Source organism: Mus pahari, chromosome 8 (genome assembly GCF_900095145.1).
Source record: "Mus pahari chromosome 8, PAHARI_EIJ_v1.1, whole genome shotgun sequence".
NCBI lineage: Eukaryota > Metazoa > Chordata > Mammalia > Rodentia > Muridae > Mus > Mus pahari.
The window spans coordinates 110215036-110236263 of record NC_034597.1 but is presented as its reverse complement, the minus strand read 5'-3'; the positions used below and the strand labels follow the sequence as shown (position 1 = coordinate 110236263).

Sequence of the window (21228 nt, the reverse complement as noted above, 5' to 3'; positions counted from 1 at the left end):
AGGTAGATGAATAGATAAGACTATGAAAAGATAACTTCAGTATATTTTTAGCTAAAAAGAATGAAAAGATAAAAACTGTATGACCCCGTGTATGCATAGGGAAAAAAGACTAGAATATACAGCAAAAATTCAACTGTGTGTTTCTCAGGGCAATTATAGGTAAAATTTCCTTCCCATTATTTTTAATATTTAGTTACTTGGGTCAAAAGTAGTACTTTTTATTTTAAAGGATATCGCTGATGATCCAGAAAGAAGTAATCGTGTCATTAACTAAGCTGAGAAAAGAATAGGATGTGAGGAGCTGGGTAACAGCTTTAGTTGGTAAAGTGCTTGCCATGAAAAATGAGGGCCTGGGTTCAAACCCTAACTCCCATGTAAATTCTAGGCTCAGAAATCCTGCTCTGATAATCCCAGAGCAGGGGAGGCAGAGATAAGAAAAGACCCAGTGCTTTCTGGCCAGATGGAGGAGCATACTTGCTTAGTTCCACATTCTGTTACTGACCAAATCTCAAAAAATAAGAAGAATGATTGAAGACGTCAGATGTTACCTTATGGTCTCTACACACAGACAAACTTGCACACACATGAATAATGGAGACATGGTTCACAAGGAAGAAGGAAAACTAAGACCATTCCTAGATTATGGTGCAGAGGAGTAACACGCTAACCCATGATTAGATGTGGAGAACTATGATATATTTTACAGTTGAATGATGATAAAATATTTTGCCAAACTCAGGTTTGGGCTCAAAAAATAACCCTAGCCAAAAATAATCAAAGGGAGAATGGACAGAAAATGAATCAAAACTTATGTTTTTTTTTTTCCTTTATAAACTCTTTTAACAGCTTCTTTATTGAGACCTAGGACAAATGTTGCACAATTCAGCCTATTACGGTGTGCTGCTAAACAGCTTTTGGCATGTCCAGAGCTCTAAACCAGACAGTGTGGTCACTTTTGCATCATTACAGAAAGACTCCATGTACATACTTACTGCCCCCCACATCCCTTCGCCCCAGTTCTACCTCCAGTCTAACTGGCCGCTATTTCCTTAGTAATTTCCTGTTCTAGACCTTCATGTGGATAGAATCATATAATACACTGTCTTCTGTGACTTTCCTTTTAAACCTAGTATTTCTGTGTTTACAGTGATCATCAATGTATATTATATATCAGTATTCCGTCCCTTGCTCTGGCTAGTCCACTGTGTGAATGAATACAGCATAATTTGTTCTTGTGTATCCAGTGATGGGCATTTGCACTTCTACCTTCTGGCTATTATGAACATCACCAGCATAGACATCCATGTAACAGATTTTTTTCTTTTTATAAACATGTTTTCTGGATCATATAATAGTCTGGCCACAACAAAATACCTGGTGTTAATTTTTTTTTTTTTTTTTAAAGAGGAAGGGTTTACTTGACAACAGATATGGGAACTAAGAGTCCCCTAAGCTCCATCTGTTTAACCTTTGGTCAGGGCCCTCTTGACTAGTTATATGAGGCAGATGACATAGTGAGAGTATGTGTAAGAGAGACATCCGAGAGTAAGACAGCAAGCCAGAGACTGGGAAAATGCTGTGGTCATTTATGATAACATAGATTATGATAACACGACATTTTGTTGTCAGAACTAGATGTCAGGAATTAGCTAGCATGTACATCCGTGAAAACAGCACCCTGCCACTGATCTAACCACCTAACGCCAGGTCTTAGCTCTTTAGGGCCTTCTTTTTTTTCCTCACTGTACACTCTGGGAACTACTGAAACCATGTCCAAAGCATAGCATGCACTGTTTATGCAGCTGCTGAAGGGAAGGCAAGATCATTTCCAACAGAGGCTGCAGCACACTGACCATTCCTACCTACCCTTTGATGTGTAGCAGTTCTAAGAATGGTGGTCCCTTTTCTCCACAGCTTTATTGGCACTTGCTCTGTTAACTCTTCACTGTAGAGTTCTAAGTGTGTATGAATGAATACTTCACAGCAGGTTTGAGTTGAGTTTCTCTGGTGGCCTATGTTAATGAGCATCTTTCTTGGCCACTTCTGTGACTTCTTTGCATTTAGACTCTTTGCCTGCATCAGCTTTCACCTCCATTAAGAGGCATAGAATACATAAGATGACTCCTGTCTTTTCTCTGAGTTCACTTTCTGACCAGGTCCCCTCTTCCTTTCTTTTTCCTACTTTAGGAAGACTGTAATGGCATCTTCAGAATTAATGTAAGTGTGTCCAAGAACTTAAATTTAAAACTAAGACCTGGAGAGAAAAAACCTGGATTTTGGGTGCCCCGTGTTTGGTAAGCTTGTTAGAAATTTGCCCTAAGGAATGCTACACTTAATCATTTTGGGGTTTAAATCAGCATAATTTTGTATGAGACTAAACTAATTCTATTTAAAATATTAAATTGATTTAAATAATATAGGAAAAGGTATTGGGTTATAGCATTTTTCAATTTTTTATTAGATATTTTCTTCATATACATTTCAAATGTTATCCGGAAAGTCCCCTATACCCTCCCCCTGCCCTGCTCCCCTACCCACCCACTCCCACTTCTTGGCCCTGGCATTCCCCTGTATGGGGCTTATAAAGTTTTCAAGACCAAGGGGCCTCTCTTCCCAGTGATGACCGACTAGGCCATCTTCTGGGTTATAGCATTTTTTTAAAGACCAATAAGAACCAAGCAGTACGCAGACTCTCATGTTTATTTGTGAAACTAAGGAAATAATACTTTTTAAAAATGAATTAAAATATATATCTGGATTCAAATCACTTTAAAAATGAATGAGGCTTTAAAAAGGAAGCTCTCTGATCATGTTGAAGCTGAACTCATTCTGAGCTTGTATCTTTAGGAGGGGCCAATGTCCTCATAACTGTTACTGAGAACTCTAAATCATAAAGCTACTTCAATTACAAAACCCATTCACACTGATGGATCTTCACTGCAGAAATACTGGAGATGAATACTCTGTATCATAGTTGATTAGACCCATTTATTTTCTTAAAATCGATTTTTCTGGGAAATGAGTTTTATAATATTTCCAACCCAAGGTGGGACCTCCTCAGTACCTTCTTTCTCATCTGTGTATTAATGATTATGAATAGAATTTTCTGCTTCATTGATAAACCCAGTATTCTATCGACTTCACTTGACCTTTTGACTACCTTTTCAAATTTTCTTTTTATCTCTTAGACTAATAAGTGAGCCACAGAAACCCTGTTTTTGTCATAAGTGACTTTCTTTTCTACTCATCAAAACTTTTTCAAAGGAATAACATTTCACCTAGATATAGCCCTGACTCATTTTTTTATATTGCTTTGGCGTTTCTCTAATATAAAATTCACTTTTATGAGCAATTCAATATGATTGCTATTGGGTCTTTTTTTTTTTTAAACACCCAACAACTGTGGAAAACAGTTAATTTAGGGTATAGGGCTTGAGCATGGAGAAGGGGGATTTGGATTTAACTCATAGGGAAAGTGTTATCCCAATACCCACCTATAAAAGTGGTCTAATTTACATTAAAATGAAAATTTGAAGAGGCATAAAAGGTTTATTTTTGTGAGACGAAAATTCATTATACCATAAATAACTTATTTATACCAAGATATCAAATAGGATTTTTTTTCTCCTGATGTTTTGGGATTTAGGCTAAGGCCTCAAAGCTGATCTTAATTCTTAAGACAGCAACTCCCCAGAACTTACTAAGACCATATCACCCTTCATCACCCCACTCACACAAACATAAGAACTTAAGAGTAAATGAGTCAGGAGGAGAGTATTATGGTGCCCTCACTTCTCACTGTGAAAAGGCCAAGGTGTTCCCCATCCAAGTCAAATGAGAACCATTGTTAGGACCCTTAGTATTAAGAGCTTGAGAAAACAGCGAGAGGCTTCAGGCCTTTCCACATATGGTAAAGCAGACTGTCTCATTTACCTGAAAGATGATGTGGTCCTTGCTGAGAGCCACCTGGTCTGGACCATCTTGTATAGAACTCTGGTACAAGGGGCTATATGCTAGGGAGAGCAAGGTTCCACTGAACGAAGCCCTGGTATGTTTCACAAACCAGGTGTGAGAAGCCCTGGTGGGTTTCTCAGGTGCAGGAGCTGAGACTCGCCACAGAAAAAATGCAATCAAGCATTCTTGTTTTAAAACGCAGGGTACTAATAGGAAATTTGAAATATAAAAAGGACGGTTGATCAGTTGATAAACACCATTGAAAAGCTAACAGTCTAGAGGAGAGACTATGCAACACCAGTTAGTCAAAGGCAGAAAGAGGAGAAAATTGTGGGAAAAGGCAATATGGTGGCTTCCCTGTTCCAATGAAAGTAGGCATAAGCAAGTGAGAAGTGGGGACACCATAGCACTCATCCCTCATTCATTTACTCTCAGGATTTTAGTCCTTGTGTGAGCAAGGTGATGGATCACAATAAGGTACTTAGATCGGGTGAACTGATGATGATTCCACAAGGCTCTGGAACATAGAGAATATCCCTAACATTCTTTACTGACCTTGAGGTAACTGGGATGTGAAATCTAGATCAAATGCTTTGAACACCACATCCCCACAAGAAAGGTTCTATCTCACCTTATGACAAAATCAAAAAGCCTTGTAGCCTCTCAAGATGTCAGGATGAGAGCCAGAGCTCCCGGCAAGGCAGTGTGTAGAGACAAACAAACATGCACCCAGTTGTACTGTGCTCCACTCAACTTGTCCATAAAGCCTACTGTATGTGGCTTTTAAAATCAACTTTAGTTTAAATATAATATTGCATTATTACTGGGGGATGATGTCAAATTCAACATTTTTAAACCCCAAGCAAAAATATAAGTGTGTCATTTGGACATCATTACATAAATCTTTGCCCATTTGTCCTGGATTGTACCTTGGATTCATTCATTGTAAAACAAAAACTCTTCAATTTAGTAAATGCCAACAGTAGTTATAACACTTTTTAAATGTTCCTTCTTTTATCTGGTGAGAGTTAAAAGCTGAAAAAAAATTATTTTCATTCCAGCTAAATTATAATTAAGAAAGTCTCTTGGGCCTAGAGATGGCTCAGTGGTTAAGAGCACTGACTGCTCTTCCAGAGGACTTGTGTTCAATTCCCAGCAACCACATGGTAACTCACAACCATCTGCAATAGAATCCAGTGCCCTCTTCTGGAGTGTCTGAAGAGGCCAGGGACAAGTAGGTAGGAAAGGAGGAGTCAGAGGAGGAAGGTAGGAATGGAACAATGGGAACAGGCCAGGGGCAGCCTAGGTCACATTTCCCAGAGTGCTCATCTTCCCTGTGGGAGGATCCATTAGCTTTATCATGATCACAGGGACCCTGAACCATGTTCTTCAGGAGGCAAAAGAGTGACCAAATTCTAAAGTTAGAATCAATCTTAGTTTTATGACTTAAATATACAAGACCAGAAAAAAAATTAAACAGTGTGCTGATTCAAACACGGGCAGCATATGAAATGACAATGACAGGTTATGTTTGGGATTTACTGAAGCCCTCTGGACTTACAGATCAGATTTCAAACTTGCTTGGCAATTTTGATAGCACAGCATAAACAAATACTTCATATGACTGAACTGGAAATGTCTTACTTTTCAAAATATGATATATTCTTTCAACTCCATGTCTTGTTTTTCTTGATTTAGCCTAAAAATATTTTTCTTAGCATTTTCTAACTTCTAAAATATGTGGGACATGAAAGTAGTTTAAGTTGCTGCAAATTTAGCTACAAAAGCACTTTTACATAAAGAAAACAGATGAGTAAGAAAGATTGACATTGGATCTGAGAGCTAGCTCCCTTGGTTTTATTTTTTTAAGTCCTTATGCAAGCAAACTTTGGGTAAGCATAGTCCTTACAAGCACTGTCTACTCTAAGAGATAGGAAATGTAATCGAAACCCACTCCAAGGAAAGATTATTGCAAAATTCCAAGATAGTATATTTGTACTTTCATACAAAAATATAAATCATAATTCTAAAATGTGAATATGTGACTAGAGCTTCTACATTGGTACCAAATGCCTGTGTCAATCATCCTCAAGCCCTGAGGACCAACCCAGCAGTAGTCTTAGCCTTTCTCATCATATTCCCCTTTATTATAAAGACACATCTCATGAATGTCCCTATAGTTAAGAAACAATAAAAAGATATATGAAAATATTGAACCAAATGCATCTCCAGAGTGAGACTTCACAAAGGTTAAATTTCATAGATAAGTTAGCATAGGATAAAAGATGAAAACTAATACAGGAGGAAGAAGGGGGCTGATTGTATTCAACTGCTCAGAGCTCTATTGTCCTTCAACCTCCGAATGGGTATCAAGAATCTTGCAAATCTTTAATTGTTTAAAATAGCCTCACATAAAGAGAGTAGAATGAAGGCACTGAAGAAGTGTTGTGTTAGCTAATACCCACCAGATAATAAAAAGAAACACAGTCACAACTGAGACAAACATGGGATTGAGCATCCCTTCCCCCAAAAGAAAATGAAGAATGATGGGGCCAAGTGTTTGAGGTATCATGAATCCATAATAGATGTAGAAAGGAAACTGTGCATTGTGTGTCACAAGAAGGCTACTGAGAGCACTTAAGGTTACTGAAAAGGAAAAGACTCAGAGAGTGTGGTGGAAATATACTGCACTGAGTGGTGCCTTTTGCCTTAGGAGCCTCTTAGTGCATCACCCTTCACAAGGACATTTAAAACAAGTCACTAAACACTGCTCTCATCACACCTACCATACAGGGAATTGTACTACTTCAGAATTCATGTCCAGAACACAATGCCCCATCATGCAAATCTCTAATGTTATTTAGCTTCTAGTTTGGGGTGTTGTAAGACAAGGTGGAGGGTTGTGCCATCATTTGAACTAGATCTAGATTTGAGCCTTTAGCTTTAATTTGAGAACACCCATCATTACAGAAAGAACATAATAATAACTTATGGCATACTAGCATACTGCTATAACTTAGCAAGGGAATGCTACATGGTCCAACAATCTTCCAGACAAAAGAGTCTACACCCAGAAATAGAAACAGCTATAGGGTTGGGTAGTGGTGAAACACATCTCTAATCCCAGCACTTGGGAGGCAGAGACAGACAGATCTCTGTGAGTTTGAGGCCTGCCTGGTCTACAGGCAAGTTCTAGGGGAGCCAGGGCTACATAGAGAAACACTGTCTCAAAAAAAGAAAAAGAGAGAGAGAAGAGAGAGAGAAAAAAGAGAAAGGGAAGAAGGGAGGGAGGGATAAAGGGAGGGAGGGAAGAAGGAAGGGAAGAAGGGAGGGAGAGACAGAGGAAAGAAAGATGACTATAAGCATTGGGCCACTGGGTGCATTGGACCCTCATCCAACGTCCCTCTTTCCTAATTACAGGGCAAATCCTCGGAACTTTAACTTTGACAATGTGGGAAATGCCATGCTGGCATTATTTGAAGTTCTGTCCTTGAAAGGCTGGGTAGAAGTGAGGGATGTCATTATTCATCGTGTGGGGCCGGTAAGCAAGCACATGGGGTTTTTCTAAATACATCCAGGGTGGTTCCCATTGGGTCCGATAAACAACATCTTTCATTTACACAGATCCATGGAATCTATATTCATGTTTTCGTATTCCTGGGTTGCATGATTGGACTGACGCTTTTTGTCGGTGTAGTTATTGCTAACTTCAATGAAAACAAGGTAAGTCTTCTTAGATTAATAGCACAGACTTAATTTTTGTTCTTGCCCTTGCTTTAAGCTAATTTTTGTTTCATACACGGCATGGAGCCACATTAAATTGTAATGTGACTCATGTAACTAACCTGTATAAAACTCTTTTGCAAACTGCCTCACTGCAGTGGTTTGGGTCCATTACTTAGGAGTATAATTCTCTTGCTAGATTTACCCTCATGGCAGCAGTAATTTCCCCACCGTTGAGAAGCACATTTCCTATTGTTCAGATGGGAAGGATTTACAGTGAGTTGTTAAAATATGATAGTTTCAAGTTATGCTCTGATTGCAGTCCATACTGCCTTTACAAAAATGTGAATTGCATGCTTCTGGGTCACTCAGTGAATGAACTCAGAATTTTGATAAGGTAGGTAGAAGCCATATAAAATGTAAAGGACAGTTCAAAGACTAAAATGATTTTTCAAAATCCATATAAATTTTACATATTTCCTGAATTCAGGAAGCAGCCTCAGTTCTAACAGCTCTCGTGATGGATTGAGAACTCATGGGTAGAAACAGCAATGTGGTTTCCTATGGAGCACACATTTAAGGGAAGTGTCCCTTGGCAATTGTTGTTCTGGACGAGGCTGGTTAAAATGTCTCTTGGGAGTTCTATCTGCAGAATCACACTGAAATCCATATAAGCTTTGAGCATTCACTATAAAGAAGAAGCTTCTGCCATTTCTCAAGGTGCTGCAATTTGTGGATTAGAACACCACTCGAGGCCAATGTCTGACATTTTTCCTATGACTGCAGGGTTGGCGATTCTTCTAATGTTAGAGCATTAAAACCTCTAAAGTGAAACACTCCATTTGCCTGTGAAGCACCTGCTGTTCAGTTGTGCACAGCGATGACTGATTCCCATGTGTTCATGCCAGAGGTTTTTAGTTTGTGTGGCTACATGCGAGACTATACCATTCACTGTCCCCAGGCTCAATGTGTGTAGTGCCACTGACTTAGTCAACTGCCACCTTTGATGCGCACCTAATGAGCATTTCACTTCACTTCCAAAGACTACAATTTTAAAATCCCCCTTTGGCCCCAATACTACTCCAACACTCAAAAAAAATGGTCTCTTAGAGCAGCAGCAATCATGTCACCCAGCCCCTCTATTTTACCTTTTAGCATGTTCATAAATGAGATACTCTAACCCTCCCGTGTTCAGTTTAATATCAGGCAGAAAGAGAAAGATGTGTCCTTTTAGATGTCTTTGAACCATGTGGTGGAGCAGACACTGGGAATTACAGACTATAGGAAGGAGCTTATCAGCACATTTACCAGAGAGATGAGGTACTGCCAGTCCAGAGTGGTTAGGGGTCCCTGGATGCAAGACTGAGCTCCAGAGAAGCACACAAGTCAGCAGCATAAGTGACCCAGCATACAATGCTCAATAACAGGAACCAACTGTATAATTAACTGCCAGTCTTGAAATAGCTATGAATTACTGAGGATTCTTTGCCTCCAACACCATAGTTATGTCCTAAAGAGTCAGGAAGTTGCAGCTTGTTTGGGATTATGATGTGCCAGACCAAACAGATGCCAAGAGGGAGGTAGAAGTTAGCAGCCACTTTTCCAGATATCGCAAACTTGATTTGTTGGTTGGAAATAAAAGGTTTTAATTATGTAAGTGTGTGTGTGTGTGTGTGTGTGTGTGTGCGCGCACACACACACACACACACACATACATACTTCTAACTCCACGTTTAGAGGATTTGACATATTCTTCTAAACTTCATGGGAACTGCACATATAACTTACATAAATATAACATGCAGGCAAAACATATAAAATGAAATAAATAAATCTTTAAAGGAAAAAAAGGGGGGGGGACACAGGTGAATGGCTCTAAGGAAGGCACTTCCCTCCAAGCTGATGAACTGAGTTCAATCCTAGAACTCACATGGTAGGAAGAGAGCAGACTCTTGCAGTGTTTCCGACCTTGATATAATTCTTGCTAGTTTAGAAATTAAAAACAACTTTTTTCTTCTGTACTTACACAGTCAGAAAGCACACAATTCTGAAAAACAAGCTAGGGAGATGGTCCCTGAAGGGACAGTTGTTATCTCTGCAGAATGAATTAGAGTGAGATCCCCTCAACCATAGTTTTCTAATTATATATCTGCCTCTGTAATGTATAATAAATCGAATGCAGAATAATACAAAGCAATATCATTTATGTGCATTTTTGTCAAGTACTCTGCCATATAACATCTAGCAAATTATCATACTATTTGTCTCTGGAAAAGGAAAATTCTATGACTTATCCACTAAAAATAGTTTTATAATTGCACCTATTGAACTGTTTAAAAATAAAAAGATGTATAAAGACAAAATGCCCTCTTCCAGCAGTTATCCAAATAACTGATGGGCTACTATAAAACTAAACTAGCCACAGCTAGTATGTAGAAAACATTCTTGAGATTTTCTCAAGTCCAAATGTTACAGGTCTTCAATGACACACCCCTGGAGACTGCCGAGTGCCCCAGGTATGCACCCATCCCTGTCGGAATGCATACCACTATGGGTTACACATTCTGACAATGCCTCTCCAACCACTATGGTTCTTGCAGACTATTTTCTTTCAGGTCCCCACATTGGTCCTGCCTATAAAGTCATCCAGTCCACATTGCTCATTTCCTTTTCCCTCCACTGCTTCCTTTGTTTCCAAGGGGACAGCCCTGCTGACGGTAGATCAGAGAAGATGGGAAGATCTCAAGAGCAGATTGAAGATCGCACAGCCTCTTCATCTCCCACCTCGACCGGGTATCAAAGATGTTCTGATTTTATTCATGTTGGGCACTAGTGTTCCTGCTTCTCTAAGAACCTCAGAATTAAATTAAAATAATAATTGTGAGGCCACTAGGGGGTTGTGCATAAGTTAATATTGAAACAGACTCCAAACTGCTGATCACTCCTTAAGGCTATTAAAATCAGTCACCCAAAGGCTGTGCTTCAGTGCTCTCCAAATAAGCCTTAATGAAAAAACTGAAAAAACTGAATTTTTAAATAAAATATATTTGTGTTTGCCTTTTAGATATATGGGGGAAATGTACTAAGCTCCCAGAAATCGAATGATATGCTTCTCCTTTCAATATGGATGGTGCTATGTGCTGTCGTTTTGATATCCAGCACCAGCCATTCATCCAAAGCAGTTCACAATAGATTGAACTGGAAGGGAAGGCTGTAATGGGCTTGAAGATGAACATTAAAGAATATGAAAGACAAGAAAGTGAACCTGGCCATGTCTAAAGCGTCCTCACCCAAACCTTTCTTTCTTTCTTTCTTTTTTTTTCCAGATAATGATGGTTTTAGAGCTAAAATGTATGACATAACCCAGCATCCATTTTTTAAGAGGACAATTGCATTGCTGGTTCTGGCCCAGTCTGTGTTGCTATCTGTCAAGGTATTGTTTCTCCTTGACATTTCTGGATTGATTTCACATCCCTGGTGCTTCCAGGAGCATTGCAAACATTGCCATTTGTACCCTCTGATCTTTAGTAATAATAGATGAGTAATAATAAGACTGGTGGATATGCTGAGTAGCAGAGAGAGAAAAATCTATCTGGTAGACGTTGACAGTAACTTGTGCTCTCTTGGTTGCAGTGGGATGTTGAGGATCCTGTGACAGTTCCTTTGGCAACAATGTCGGTTGTCTTCACCTTCATTTTTGTCTTAGAGGTACAGTAATGAGTCTGTCTCTCTGGGGGAAGCTAGGGACAATTAAAAGGGAATGAGGACCCCTTTTGATGGCATCTACTTCTAGCGCCATGCCTCCTTGTTTTCAGTCTTTGGTGAGTAGGTTTCATGACTAGGGCACATTCTTTTAGGGCATCTCCTTTCTGGATGTTCTGCTTAACTTCATAAAGACTTCACTTTATATGTCCAATTTTTCTAACTACTGAAACACTCCTGCCTGCCTATTGTTGTGTCTGAGCATTAGCCTGCCTAGTAACAGAGTTTGAATCTTTGCAGCCCAGGATATACCACTGCTATTCAGTGATTCGGGTTACAACACTGTGTAACTATGCCAGCAGCCCAGGCAATATTATCTTAAAATGTTGTCCCCATGTCCCATCTATTTGCCATACAATCTTCTTTGAAATTCAAGTGGATTATCATTTTGCTATAAACTAGCTGATGTTCCCCAGAATACAGTTTTTCACTCAAGGTAGAAAAATGATCTGCAATGACTATTTATCTATGAATCCATATATATATATATATATATATATATATATATATATATATATATATATATATATATATAGAGAGAGAGAGAGAGAGAGTATTACTGATTTAAACATGCCTAAGCACTTACCCTGTGTCCCTCCTTGCTTGCTTTCTCTAGGTTACAATGAAAATCATAGCAATGTCACCAGCTGGGTTCTGGCAAAGCAGAAGAAACCGATATGATCTCTTGGTGACATCTCTTGGTGTTGTGTGGGTGGTGCTTCACTTTGCTCTGCTGGTAGGCACATCATTACACTTTACTTTAGTTGATAGTCCACTTTTTCCCAGTGTAAGCCATCTTTCAGTCTCTTCATTTCATACTAGTCACTCTTGGACATTATGTCAAACTCCCTAAATCCCAGCTTTGATTGTGAGAGCCCTGGGACAGGTTTGCAAATGCATACACATAGACATGTCCATGTCCATATACCTACACTTTTCACACAGGCAAATCCTGGATCTTCAAAGACCTAGAGTGTCTAAGTCTAAAATAAGGCTCTTAAAGACAGTCTCATTTAACTCTTCATTTTACCAAAGGAGAACACTGAGACAGAGATGAAGGAACCTGCCTAAATTCACATAGCAGGCTAGAATCAGAAGACTGCACCTTTAGACCAAATGTGCATCCATCATACCCCTGAAATCACATATAAGATCTATAGTGTGATCCCTAAGTACACTTCAAGACACTATTCTCTCACAGACATCTAATACTGATTCTCTGAACCCATCAATCTTCATATGTCTGAGGTCTAGCTCCAAATCCTGGATCTAGCCCTGGGAAATTTGGATAGACTTAGTCTACAGTAGTGTTGCTCAATGGAAATAAAATATGCTCACTGATGTGATGCTGGCTTACAATGTATGCTCTAAGCATTACAGCAGTTTATAAGAAATACTTATAAATATCATCATCTCATTAGTATTCTATAGTCCCAGTGGTTGCTATTACCATTGTTCCCCATTCTCCCATTGTCTTTAACAATTGAGGCATGTCAGGAAGTGTCCAGTATTCCTAGTGCCTGTTTACCTATCAAAAGGGACTTGCTTGTATGTATCTGCAATATTCATACACATATTGAGTGGCCTTCTTTAATCAGTGATTGTCTTCAGCATTAGAAGTTGCTCAAGTTCAAGCTCCTATGTTCAGTTACTTCAACAAAAATCTGAACATAATGATGAACAAAGTACTGTGGGAGGATCAAGAAGAAAGCAATATGCAAAACGAAGATATTCACTGCACTAATAAAAATTATAGTCTAAAAAGCTAGACAGATCTTCACTGTGTGCTCGCAAATAAGGACTATGGGTATGCTAGGAAAGATGAAGGAGACCCCATGGTCCATGACAACAGTAAAGAGTGGACAATGGCTTCATCAAGGAGGTCCTGGAAGGCATTTTCCCCACAAGCAACTGGGATCCATTTACAGAACCTTGTAGACACCCTTAGCTAGGATGAAAGGATGTAGGAACTGAACATTAGCAAGGTTCTGTGGCTGAAGTAGGAGCCACCGCATGTGATGATACAACACAAGGTTTGTCGAAGTGGAAACATAAGTCTTCCTAGGACTTTGGGGTCCGTGTAAAAACTATCCAGTCATCATTCCAGGGGCTGTGGTTGTCATAACGTCTAGAATGTCAAGACTTTAAAGTGTCTACAATAAATCCTGAACTGACATGGAAAGAAAAGGCAGAAAAACATGTTCTAACTGTGTTTACTTTATCTAGACCAACCTTTGACTGAATGCTACTCAGTAAATGGAAAAATACAGTGGGCCTAATCTCAAATATCCCCACAGAAGAAATTCTGAGCCATAAAAAAAAAAAGTTCCTTCTTCTGCTTGACTGCTTTTGTTCTTCCCCCGAGAAGAACCTCTGGTCTGAGAAAAGCAGTCGTTCTTTCCATATTGTGCGGTGGACTGCTGAGAAGGAAAGCTGTCCTTCCAACAAGGCTATGTGCCCACATTTTAGTCCTTGCGCCTCACTAAGTAGCTCAGGGGACCCCCTTCCCAGGGACCCATCTGGGACCCTTCTTGTTTGGCTAGGCAGCTCCTGGAGATGTTCATGCTCTGGCATCAGCTGAATGTCACCGTTGTTATGCTGTGGCCAGTGGCATCTTTGCTTCTCAGAAGAAGCCTTGTGAATCAGAAGGCACAGAGTGATCTCTGGCCCTAAGCAGACATTGGAAGAGCAAACTGATGCGATCCTTAGCTGGGGGTGGGGTGCTTTTCTAAAATGGTTTGATTCATGAACAGGTAATTGAACTGAACTTTAAAAAAACAAAAAACAAACTGCCTCCAAGCATTGGTGTTGTGGCTATAAGGCCCCATGTAGCCCAGGCTGGCCTTGAAGTCACTATGTCAAGGATGACCTTAAATCTCTGATCTTTCTGCCTCCACTTCCCAAATGTAGGGACTACAGACATCACCACCACTGGGTTTATACGTTGAGATATTAAACCCAGGGCCTCACACATGTTAGACAAGACTTGTACCAGCTTGGATATAGCCCCAACCCCCTTCATGGCTACCCTGTACTTTCCTTACCCTATCCTCACAAGAGCTTATTACTGCTTTATGTGAAATGAATTTCAAAATACAGAATTCAGTTGAGCAAAACAAAACCTAAAGTTTTGTTTGAGATTTGATTTTAAATCTAATACTTATTCATGAGTTTTTGCAGTGACCTTTTCAGTACCTTTATTTCAGATAAATTTCTTATAGGAGTTTTCACATTTTATTAAACTAATTATTCACTAGACTTCACAGAATACTTAAAATAAAAGCATAACAAGATCGTTTGTGCAAATTGTAAAAAATTGTCTTCTCTTTAAATTTCAGAATGCATACACCTACATGATGGGAGCCTGTGTGATTGTCTTTAGATTTTTCTCCATCTGTGGAAAGCATGTAAGTCTATCATGCAGAATTCTCTCAAATGTCACATAAACATTGAGTCACTGATGCCAACAGAACTCAGCCAACCTAGTTGATATATTCAACAAAGTACTAAACATCATAAGTCAAGACTAATGAATATTAAATATTGCATTGAATAAGTAGCTTAATTATCTTAGACAATGTTTCCTGTTATTTTATTAATCATATTTGCTGAGTAACCATAAGTGAAAGAAAACATGTTGAATCTGGAACCAAAAGCCAATGTCATTCCTAACGTAACTTAATTTGTGTTTTTAAATTAACTTTATTACAGAGAAGGTTTATAATTGATGATAAAGTTTCACTTATTCTTGGTTGATTTGTACTTCTTGTTAACATTTATGCACACAAACACACACCTCTGGTCTCCATTTTTAAGAAATATTGTTTCATTTTGTAATTAGCATTATTTCACATATGGACTCCATATATCCATGTAATTGGAAGGTTTAACAATTGATGTTTATTCAGTATTAAACCACTATTACATTTGGTTTTTAGGAAGTCTGTAGGAGAAAAGTTAATTTACTTGCTATAGGCCAATAATGTGTTGACTTTAAAGATGTCTAGGTTGCAAAAGAAGAGGAAATTGAAGTCTAAAAAGCTTATGTTGTTAATTTAATTAATTTCTCTGGAGTGACTGAACTGTTTGAAGTATGGATAAGATTTCGCAATGCCAGATGGTTTTTGAATAATATTTAGATTTAATATCTAATAGGTAACAACTTTCAAATGATGTACTTGGGAATCAGTATGTAGCCAACCTGCTTATATATTATTCACCAGCCAGGTACTCTACAGCTTGAAATGACTGTTCTCCCACCTCCTGTCTTTCTCCATCTGCCCTGATTCCACACCCTTCTTCATCTGCAGGTGACATTAAAGATGCTCCTTCTGACTGTGGTTGTCAGCATGTACAAGAGCTTCTTTATCATCGTAGGAATGTTTCTCTTGCTGCTGTGCTATGCCTTTGCTGGAGTTGTTCTGTTTGGTACCGTAAAGTATGGAGAGAACATTAACAGGTCAGCATGTATTTGTCTTCCTATTTATTTTTCCATGCAGACGTCTTAATAATAAAATCATGAATACAAACAGGATTATTTTTGACTATTAAAGACTTAGAGTAGTATAAGTAATTTGTTGGAAAATAAAATAAAACATACACATTTTAAATGACATTTTCCATTTGACAAAGATAAGCATACTTATTTCAGAACCCTTAGGAAATGCAAAAAACAAACAAAAAGGTTTTATAATTCTACCCACTGTCAAGAATAACAACTCTTGATTTCAGTATTTTTCTACCCATATATCTCTCTGAAATGCTATATTACTTTTGGCGAGAGAGGTTAAAACAGTTTTTAGATGAATTTCTTTTTCAGCAAAGTGTAGAAAGTTAGAACCTACTAAATCACTCTGCTGTGAAAAAAAGTATTTCCAATACCTCATCTTACACATTATAAAAGCATCTGGTGTTGTTCTCTTAAAAGTTAAAATACAACAAAACATGTACAAATGTCTCACTTGTAGGTGGTTTATTTGGCACATGGCTAAGTATCTTTCTATGACCCAAGTAGAGGAATCACTTCTTAGTAGTCAAAGTAAGAACTCAGTTGTTACAGTTCAAAGCCAATAAGTTGATGACCCTGTGAAAGTTTTGACTTGTCAGGCATCTATACTTGCAGGAAAGTGGAGATGGCAACAGAAAAGTTTTAAGCTTTGGTAACAGGAACCTGGCAACCAGGTTTGCAAATGCCACATGTTTGGGTGGTGACCACTAATAGTGCTTCAAGACAATGACAAGTCATGAAATCTTCATTCTGTTTTCTTTTCTTAAATTAGGCATGCCAATTTTTCTTCAGCTGGCAAAGCCATTACTGTATTGTTTCGAATTGTCACAGGTGAAGACTGGAACAAGATAATGCATGATTGTATGGTAAATATCCCCTTATTATTGTTAGTGCCTCAACGTACACTCATGTGCACATGCCAATGGTATTCTTGTTAACATCAAGACCTTATATTAAAGAAAATACTCTTCCTGTCTAGTCCTGTAATTTGGACATTACGAGATATAAAGAATAAAATACTCACTTAACATAACTTAAACTATTATAGTCATATTTTAAAATGAGCACTTTTCTTTGCTGCTTATCCTTCATAGCTTTGCAATAAAAATAAGGACATTTATTTAATGCACTCATTGAACACTCACTAAGTCCCTGGTTTGTCCTGGGCCATGTGCAAGGCCTTCTGCAGGTCTAAAGGTTCCTCAAGGCACATATGTCATGTAGTCTGAGCCATTCTTCCCTTTGGTATCCTGCATTCTTTCCAATACGTCTATATCATCCTTGGGTCATGGTATTAATGCTTGCTTCTTTAGGTATTTTTGCCCACACTCAGAACTGTGGGTAATATGTTCTACAGATCTCTATATTTCTTGTTTGGACATGCATAATAGTTCTAGAGAGCTGTAGAGTCAAACTTATTTCTTTCTCCTTTCTCACAGATCATAGACACCAATGATGTCCTACAAACATTCTATGAGGGAGCATGTGCTGTCACATGCAACTCAGTATTGAACTACTGAAATCTGACTAGGGCATCAGAAAAGTTGCTTTGCATTACATTTATTTTTACTTAATGTGAATTAACATGAATTAAATTTAAATTACCATATGGAATTAATACCTCTTGTGCTAGACACTGTGATGTTAAACTGTCAGCTGTCAGAGAACAGGAGTATGTCTTTATTGTTAGTCTGTCCCTAATACTTGGCACAAATATACCACATAGTAGTCTAGAGAATTTTAAACATGAAAAGTGAAAACCAAATTTATCCAATCAGGTATAGCCCAAGGTAGAATTAAATAAATCCTATATAGGCTCTCAGAAGAGTGTGTGGGAATACAGAAGACAAAGCTAGTTATCTGGTTGAGAGAAACCAGGAGAGTATCACAGACAGATTTGAATTTTAATGAGTCCCATGGAATGCAAACGCTTTATATAATCGGAACCTTATACATTTCTGTAACATCTCATTTGGGTGCCTCGGGACTGGGGACTAGTCCTTACACAACCTGAATGTGAATTTTGTATGTATAACCTACTCCATACAAATTAATCCATTGCTTAAGTTAAAAAAAAAAATTAAAGTTCCTCTTTATTTGACTTCCTAAAGTTTGACCCCAGAGTCTGTTGGTGGGATGTGAAGCTTAAGTCCCAGAGGCAACCTGTTCACTTGCATTTTGTTTCTATCAATGGCAATTTAACTGAGTCATCTACAGGACCAAAAGCATAGATAGCATGATGAAATAGTCTTGTGGAGTTCTGCTGCAAATGATGTGTATGCCTGACATATATGGCTTTTGCTTGATGGCTTTAAATTAACTACATCCCATACTGTCAAGAATATATTCATTGAGTACTACAGTCAGAAGAAATCTGTGCCCTTCTCTCCCCTCATCGCCCTCCATGTCCCCCACTGGCCCACAGGTTCAGCCTCCATTTTGTACTCCAGATGAATTTACATACTGGGCAACAGACTGTGGCAATTATGCAGGGGCACTTATGTACTTCTGCTCCTTCTATGTCATCATCGCCTACATCATGCTGAATCTGCTTGTAGGTAAGAGATGTTCATGGAATTATTTTTCCATCTCTTCAAACTCAGGTACTTGGATAATTATGTACAATTTTCAAGTAATTATCCTGGATTGCTTGGGGCGGGTGTTTCATGGCATTAATTATAAATTGTTGCCTCTCAACCCAGGAGCTGAAAAGACCTTTGAAAGGCATGGAAATGGCAGTTGATTGCAGTTTCAAGAATTGTCCTATTTATTATGCTCATTAATTCCCAAAGAGCTCTTCCCATGGATTGAGCTGAACACAAATCAGGGAGGGCTACTTTCACAGCCTCGAAACATCAGTTTGGTTTTTAAAGATATATTTTGCTCACCCAGCTGCGGGGACATCCAGGCCCAATATGGCCCTTAAAAATACCCTGGAAGTCTCAAGTAAGAGTAAAAGCCAGCTGGCATGAATGTCTAACTAGAGTGCCTTTGAGCCCATGACCCTCATGTTTTGGAAAGGCAAGTGATGAATAAATAGCTTAGTTCAAGTGAGAGACATGCCAGCTTGGAAACTGTACTGAAAGCACTTTGAAAAATTGGCTTTATACTGTGAATTATAACATTTATTATTTATAATAGATGTTTTACTTTTTCTAAAAAATGACAGATTAGCATATTTGTCTAACATCTGATTTTTTTTTTCCTAGCCATAATTGTGGAGAATTTCTCTTTGTTTTATTCCACTGAAGAGGACCAGCTTTTGAGTTACAATGATCTTCGCCATTTTCAAATTATATGGAACATGGTAGATGATAAAAGAGAGGTAGGAACTGTGGGTGTGGCTTATTTGCTAACCAAGCATGCATAGTATTCTGGGTTTGATCCCCAGCACCACATAAAACTAGGTGTTGTGGCACATCACTGTACTCCAAGCACTTGGAAAATGTAAACAGAGAGTTGGATATTCAAGATCTTCCTCAACCTAGGGGTAGGAGAGTGGGCCATTGTTTACCTGCTCAGTCTCAAAGAGAACAAATGATACATTTCAAGTATCTTGAATCTGAGAATTGACATAGACTAAATTTGGAACTGTCACTGTTGCATTGCAGTGCCAGGTGAGTATGCAAGGACAAGGGGACATAGTAGTCTCTCCTCATGTCCTTTCCAACGATGAAGAGCCTGGACTTTAGACTTTCAAAAGGTCAGCAATGGAAGAAAATAAAGGACTTTTCAAGGGTATCTGCCTTGGTCTCAAGTAGAAGGAGGGGAATTGCAGCTCTCAGAGGGAAAGCCTGCTATGGACTTACTATCGCCACAACCTTAAGCAGCCATCTAAATGAACCACACATAGGGGTTACAAGTGATGTCTGTGGTGCAGCTCAGTGGTTGAGTGTTTGTTGAGCATGTAGAAAGCCCTGGGTTCAATGGCCAGCACCACTAAAAATTAATTAATTACATGGAGACCTGGTTATTTTGAACTACTTCTAAGTTAGTATGTAAAGATCTTAACCATAAGCTTACCCAATATTTCCTAGAATTAGCCAAAGCAGAGGCAAGTTTCTTGTTCTCAGCTACCTCTTTTCCTTTCCCCTTTCTTCCTCCTCTTCACCATCCTGCATATTCTTCCCTTCTTCCTCTCTTCTTTGACCTCTTACTCATTATTACCTTCCCAAAGCTTAAGCTGATCTAGGCACTGAGGTAAAGCAATTCTCAAATGGCAAGGTTCCTATGGCCACAGAGCTTACATTCTAAAGGAGGAGGTGACCCTGAATTGGTATTAATGACAAAGGTTAGGATCCCTAATCCAAATTAATTCCAGACTTTGAATTCTTTTTAGTACCAACACAACACCACAAATGGAGGAAGTCACACCAGATTTTATGTGTCAAGTCACAGTCAAAACCCAGGCATGTTAAAAAAATATTGTATAAAATTACTTCCGGGATATGTGTGTAAGACATATGCGAAAAGTAAATGAATGGCTGATTCCTGCCTCTAATCCTACTACATAGCAGGCAGAAGTGGGAGGCTCAGGAGTTTGACAGCCTTAAGTTTAATGTCAGCCTGGAATGCACAAGAACTTGTTTTAAAAAGATTAAGAAAATGTTCGACATCCTTAATCATCAGGGAAATGCAAATCAAAACAACCCTGAGATTCCACCTCACACCAGTCAGAATGGCTAGGATCAAAAATTCAGGTGACAGCAGATGCTGGTGAGGATGAGGAGAAAGAGGAGCACTCCTCCATTGCTGGTGGGATTGCAAGCTTGTACAACTACTCTGAAGATCAGTCTGGTGGTTCCTCAGAAAACTGGACATGGTACTACCTGCAGATCCATCAATACCTCTCCTGGGCATATACCCAGAAGATGTTCCAACTGGTAATAAGGACACATGCTCCACTATGTTCATAGCAGCTCTATCCATAATAGCCAGAAGCTAGAAAGAATACAGATGTCACTCAACAGAGGAATGGATACAGAAAATGTGGTACATTTACACAATGGAGTACTACCCAGCTATTAAAAACAATGAATTTATGAAATTCTTAGGTAAAGGATGTATCTGGAGGATATGATCCTGAGTGAGGCAACCCAATCACAAAAGAACTCACTTGATATGCACTCACTGATGAGTGGATATTAGCCCAGAAACCTAGAATACTTAAGATACAATCTCCAAAACATAAGAAAATCAAGAAGGAAGACCAACACGTGGATACTTCATTCTTCCCTAAAACAGGGAATAAAATACCCATGGAAAAAGTTGCAGAGACAAAG

General features: G+C 38.7%; 1 protein-coding gene across 3 annotated transcripts in view; it reads left to right on the top strand.

Annotated features, from left to right (window-relative positions):
• The window catches only part of Nalcn (sodium leak channel, non-selective), a 302398-nt gene that overhangs the window by 267254 nt on the left and 13916 nt on the right, over positions 1–21228 (top strand). For all 3 annotated transcript variants that reach the window (XM_029541616.1, XM_029541615.1, XM_021204107.2), the window contains 12 exons: positions 2188–2294; positions 7375–7495; positions 7579–7677; positions 10377–10470; positions 11004–11110; positions 11311–11385; positions 12056–12175; positions 14778–14846; positions 15750–15898; positions 16719–16812; positions 18372–18504; positions 19156–19271. In XM_029541616.1, the coding sequence (XP_029397476.1) occupies positions 2188–2294; positions 7375–7495; positions 7579–7677; positions 10377–10470; positions 11004–11110; positions 11311–11385; positions 12056–12175; positions 14778–14846; positions 15750–15898; positions 16719–16812; positions 18372–18504; positions 19156–19271 (1284 nt within the window). The remainder of the gene's footprint in view (positions 1–2187; positions 2295–7374; positions 7496–7578; positions 7678–10376; positions 10471–11003; positions 11111–11310; positions 11386–12055; positions 12176–14777; positions 14847–15749; positions 15899–16718; positions 16813–18371; positions 18505–19155; positions 19272–21228) is intronic.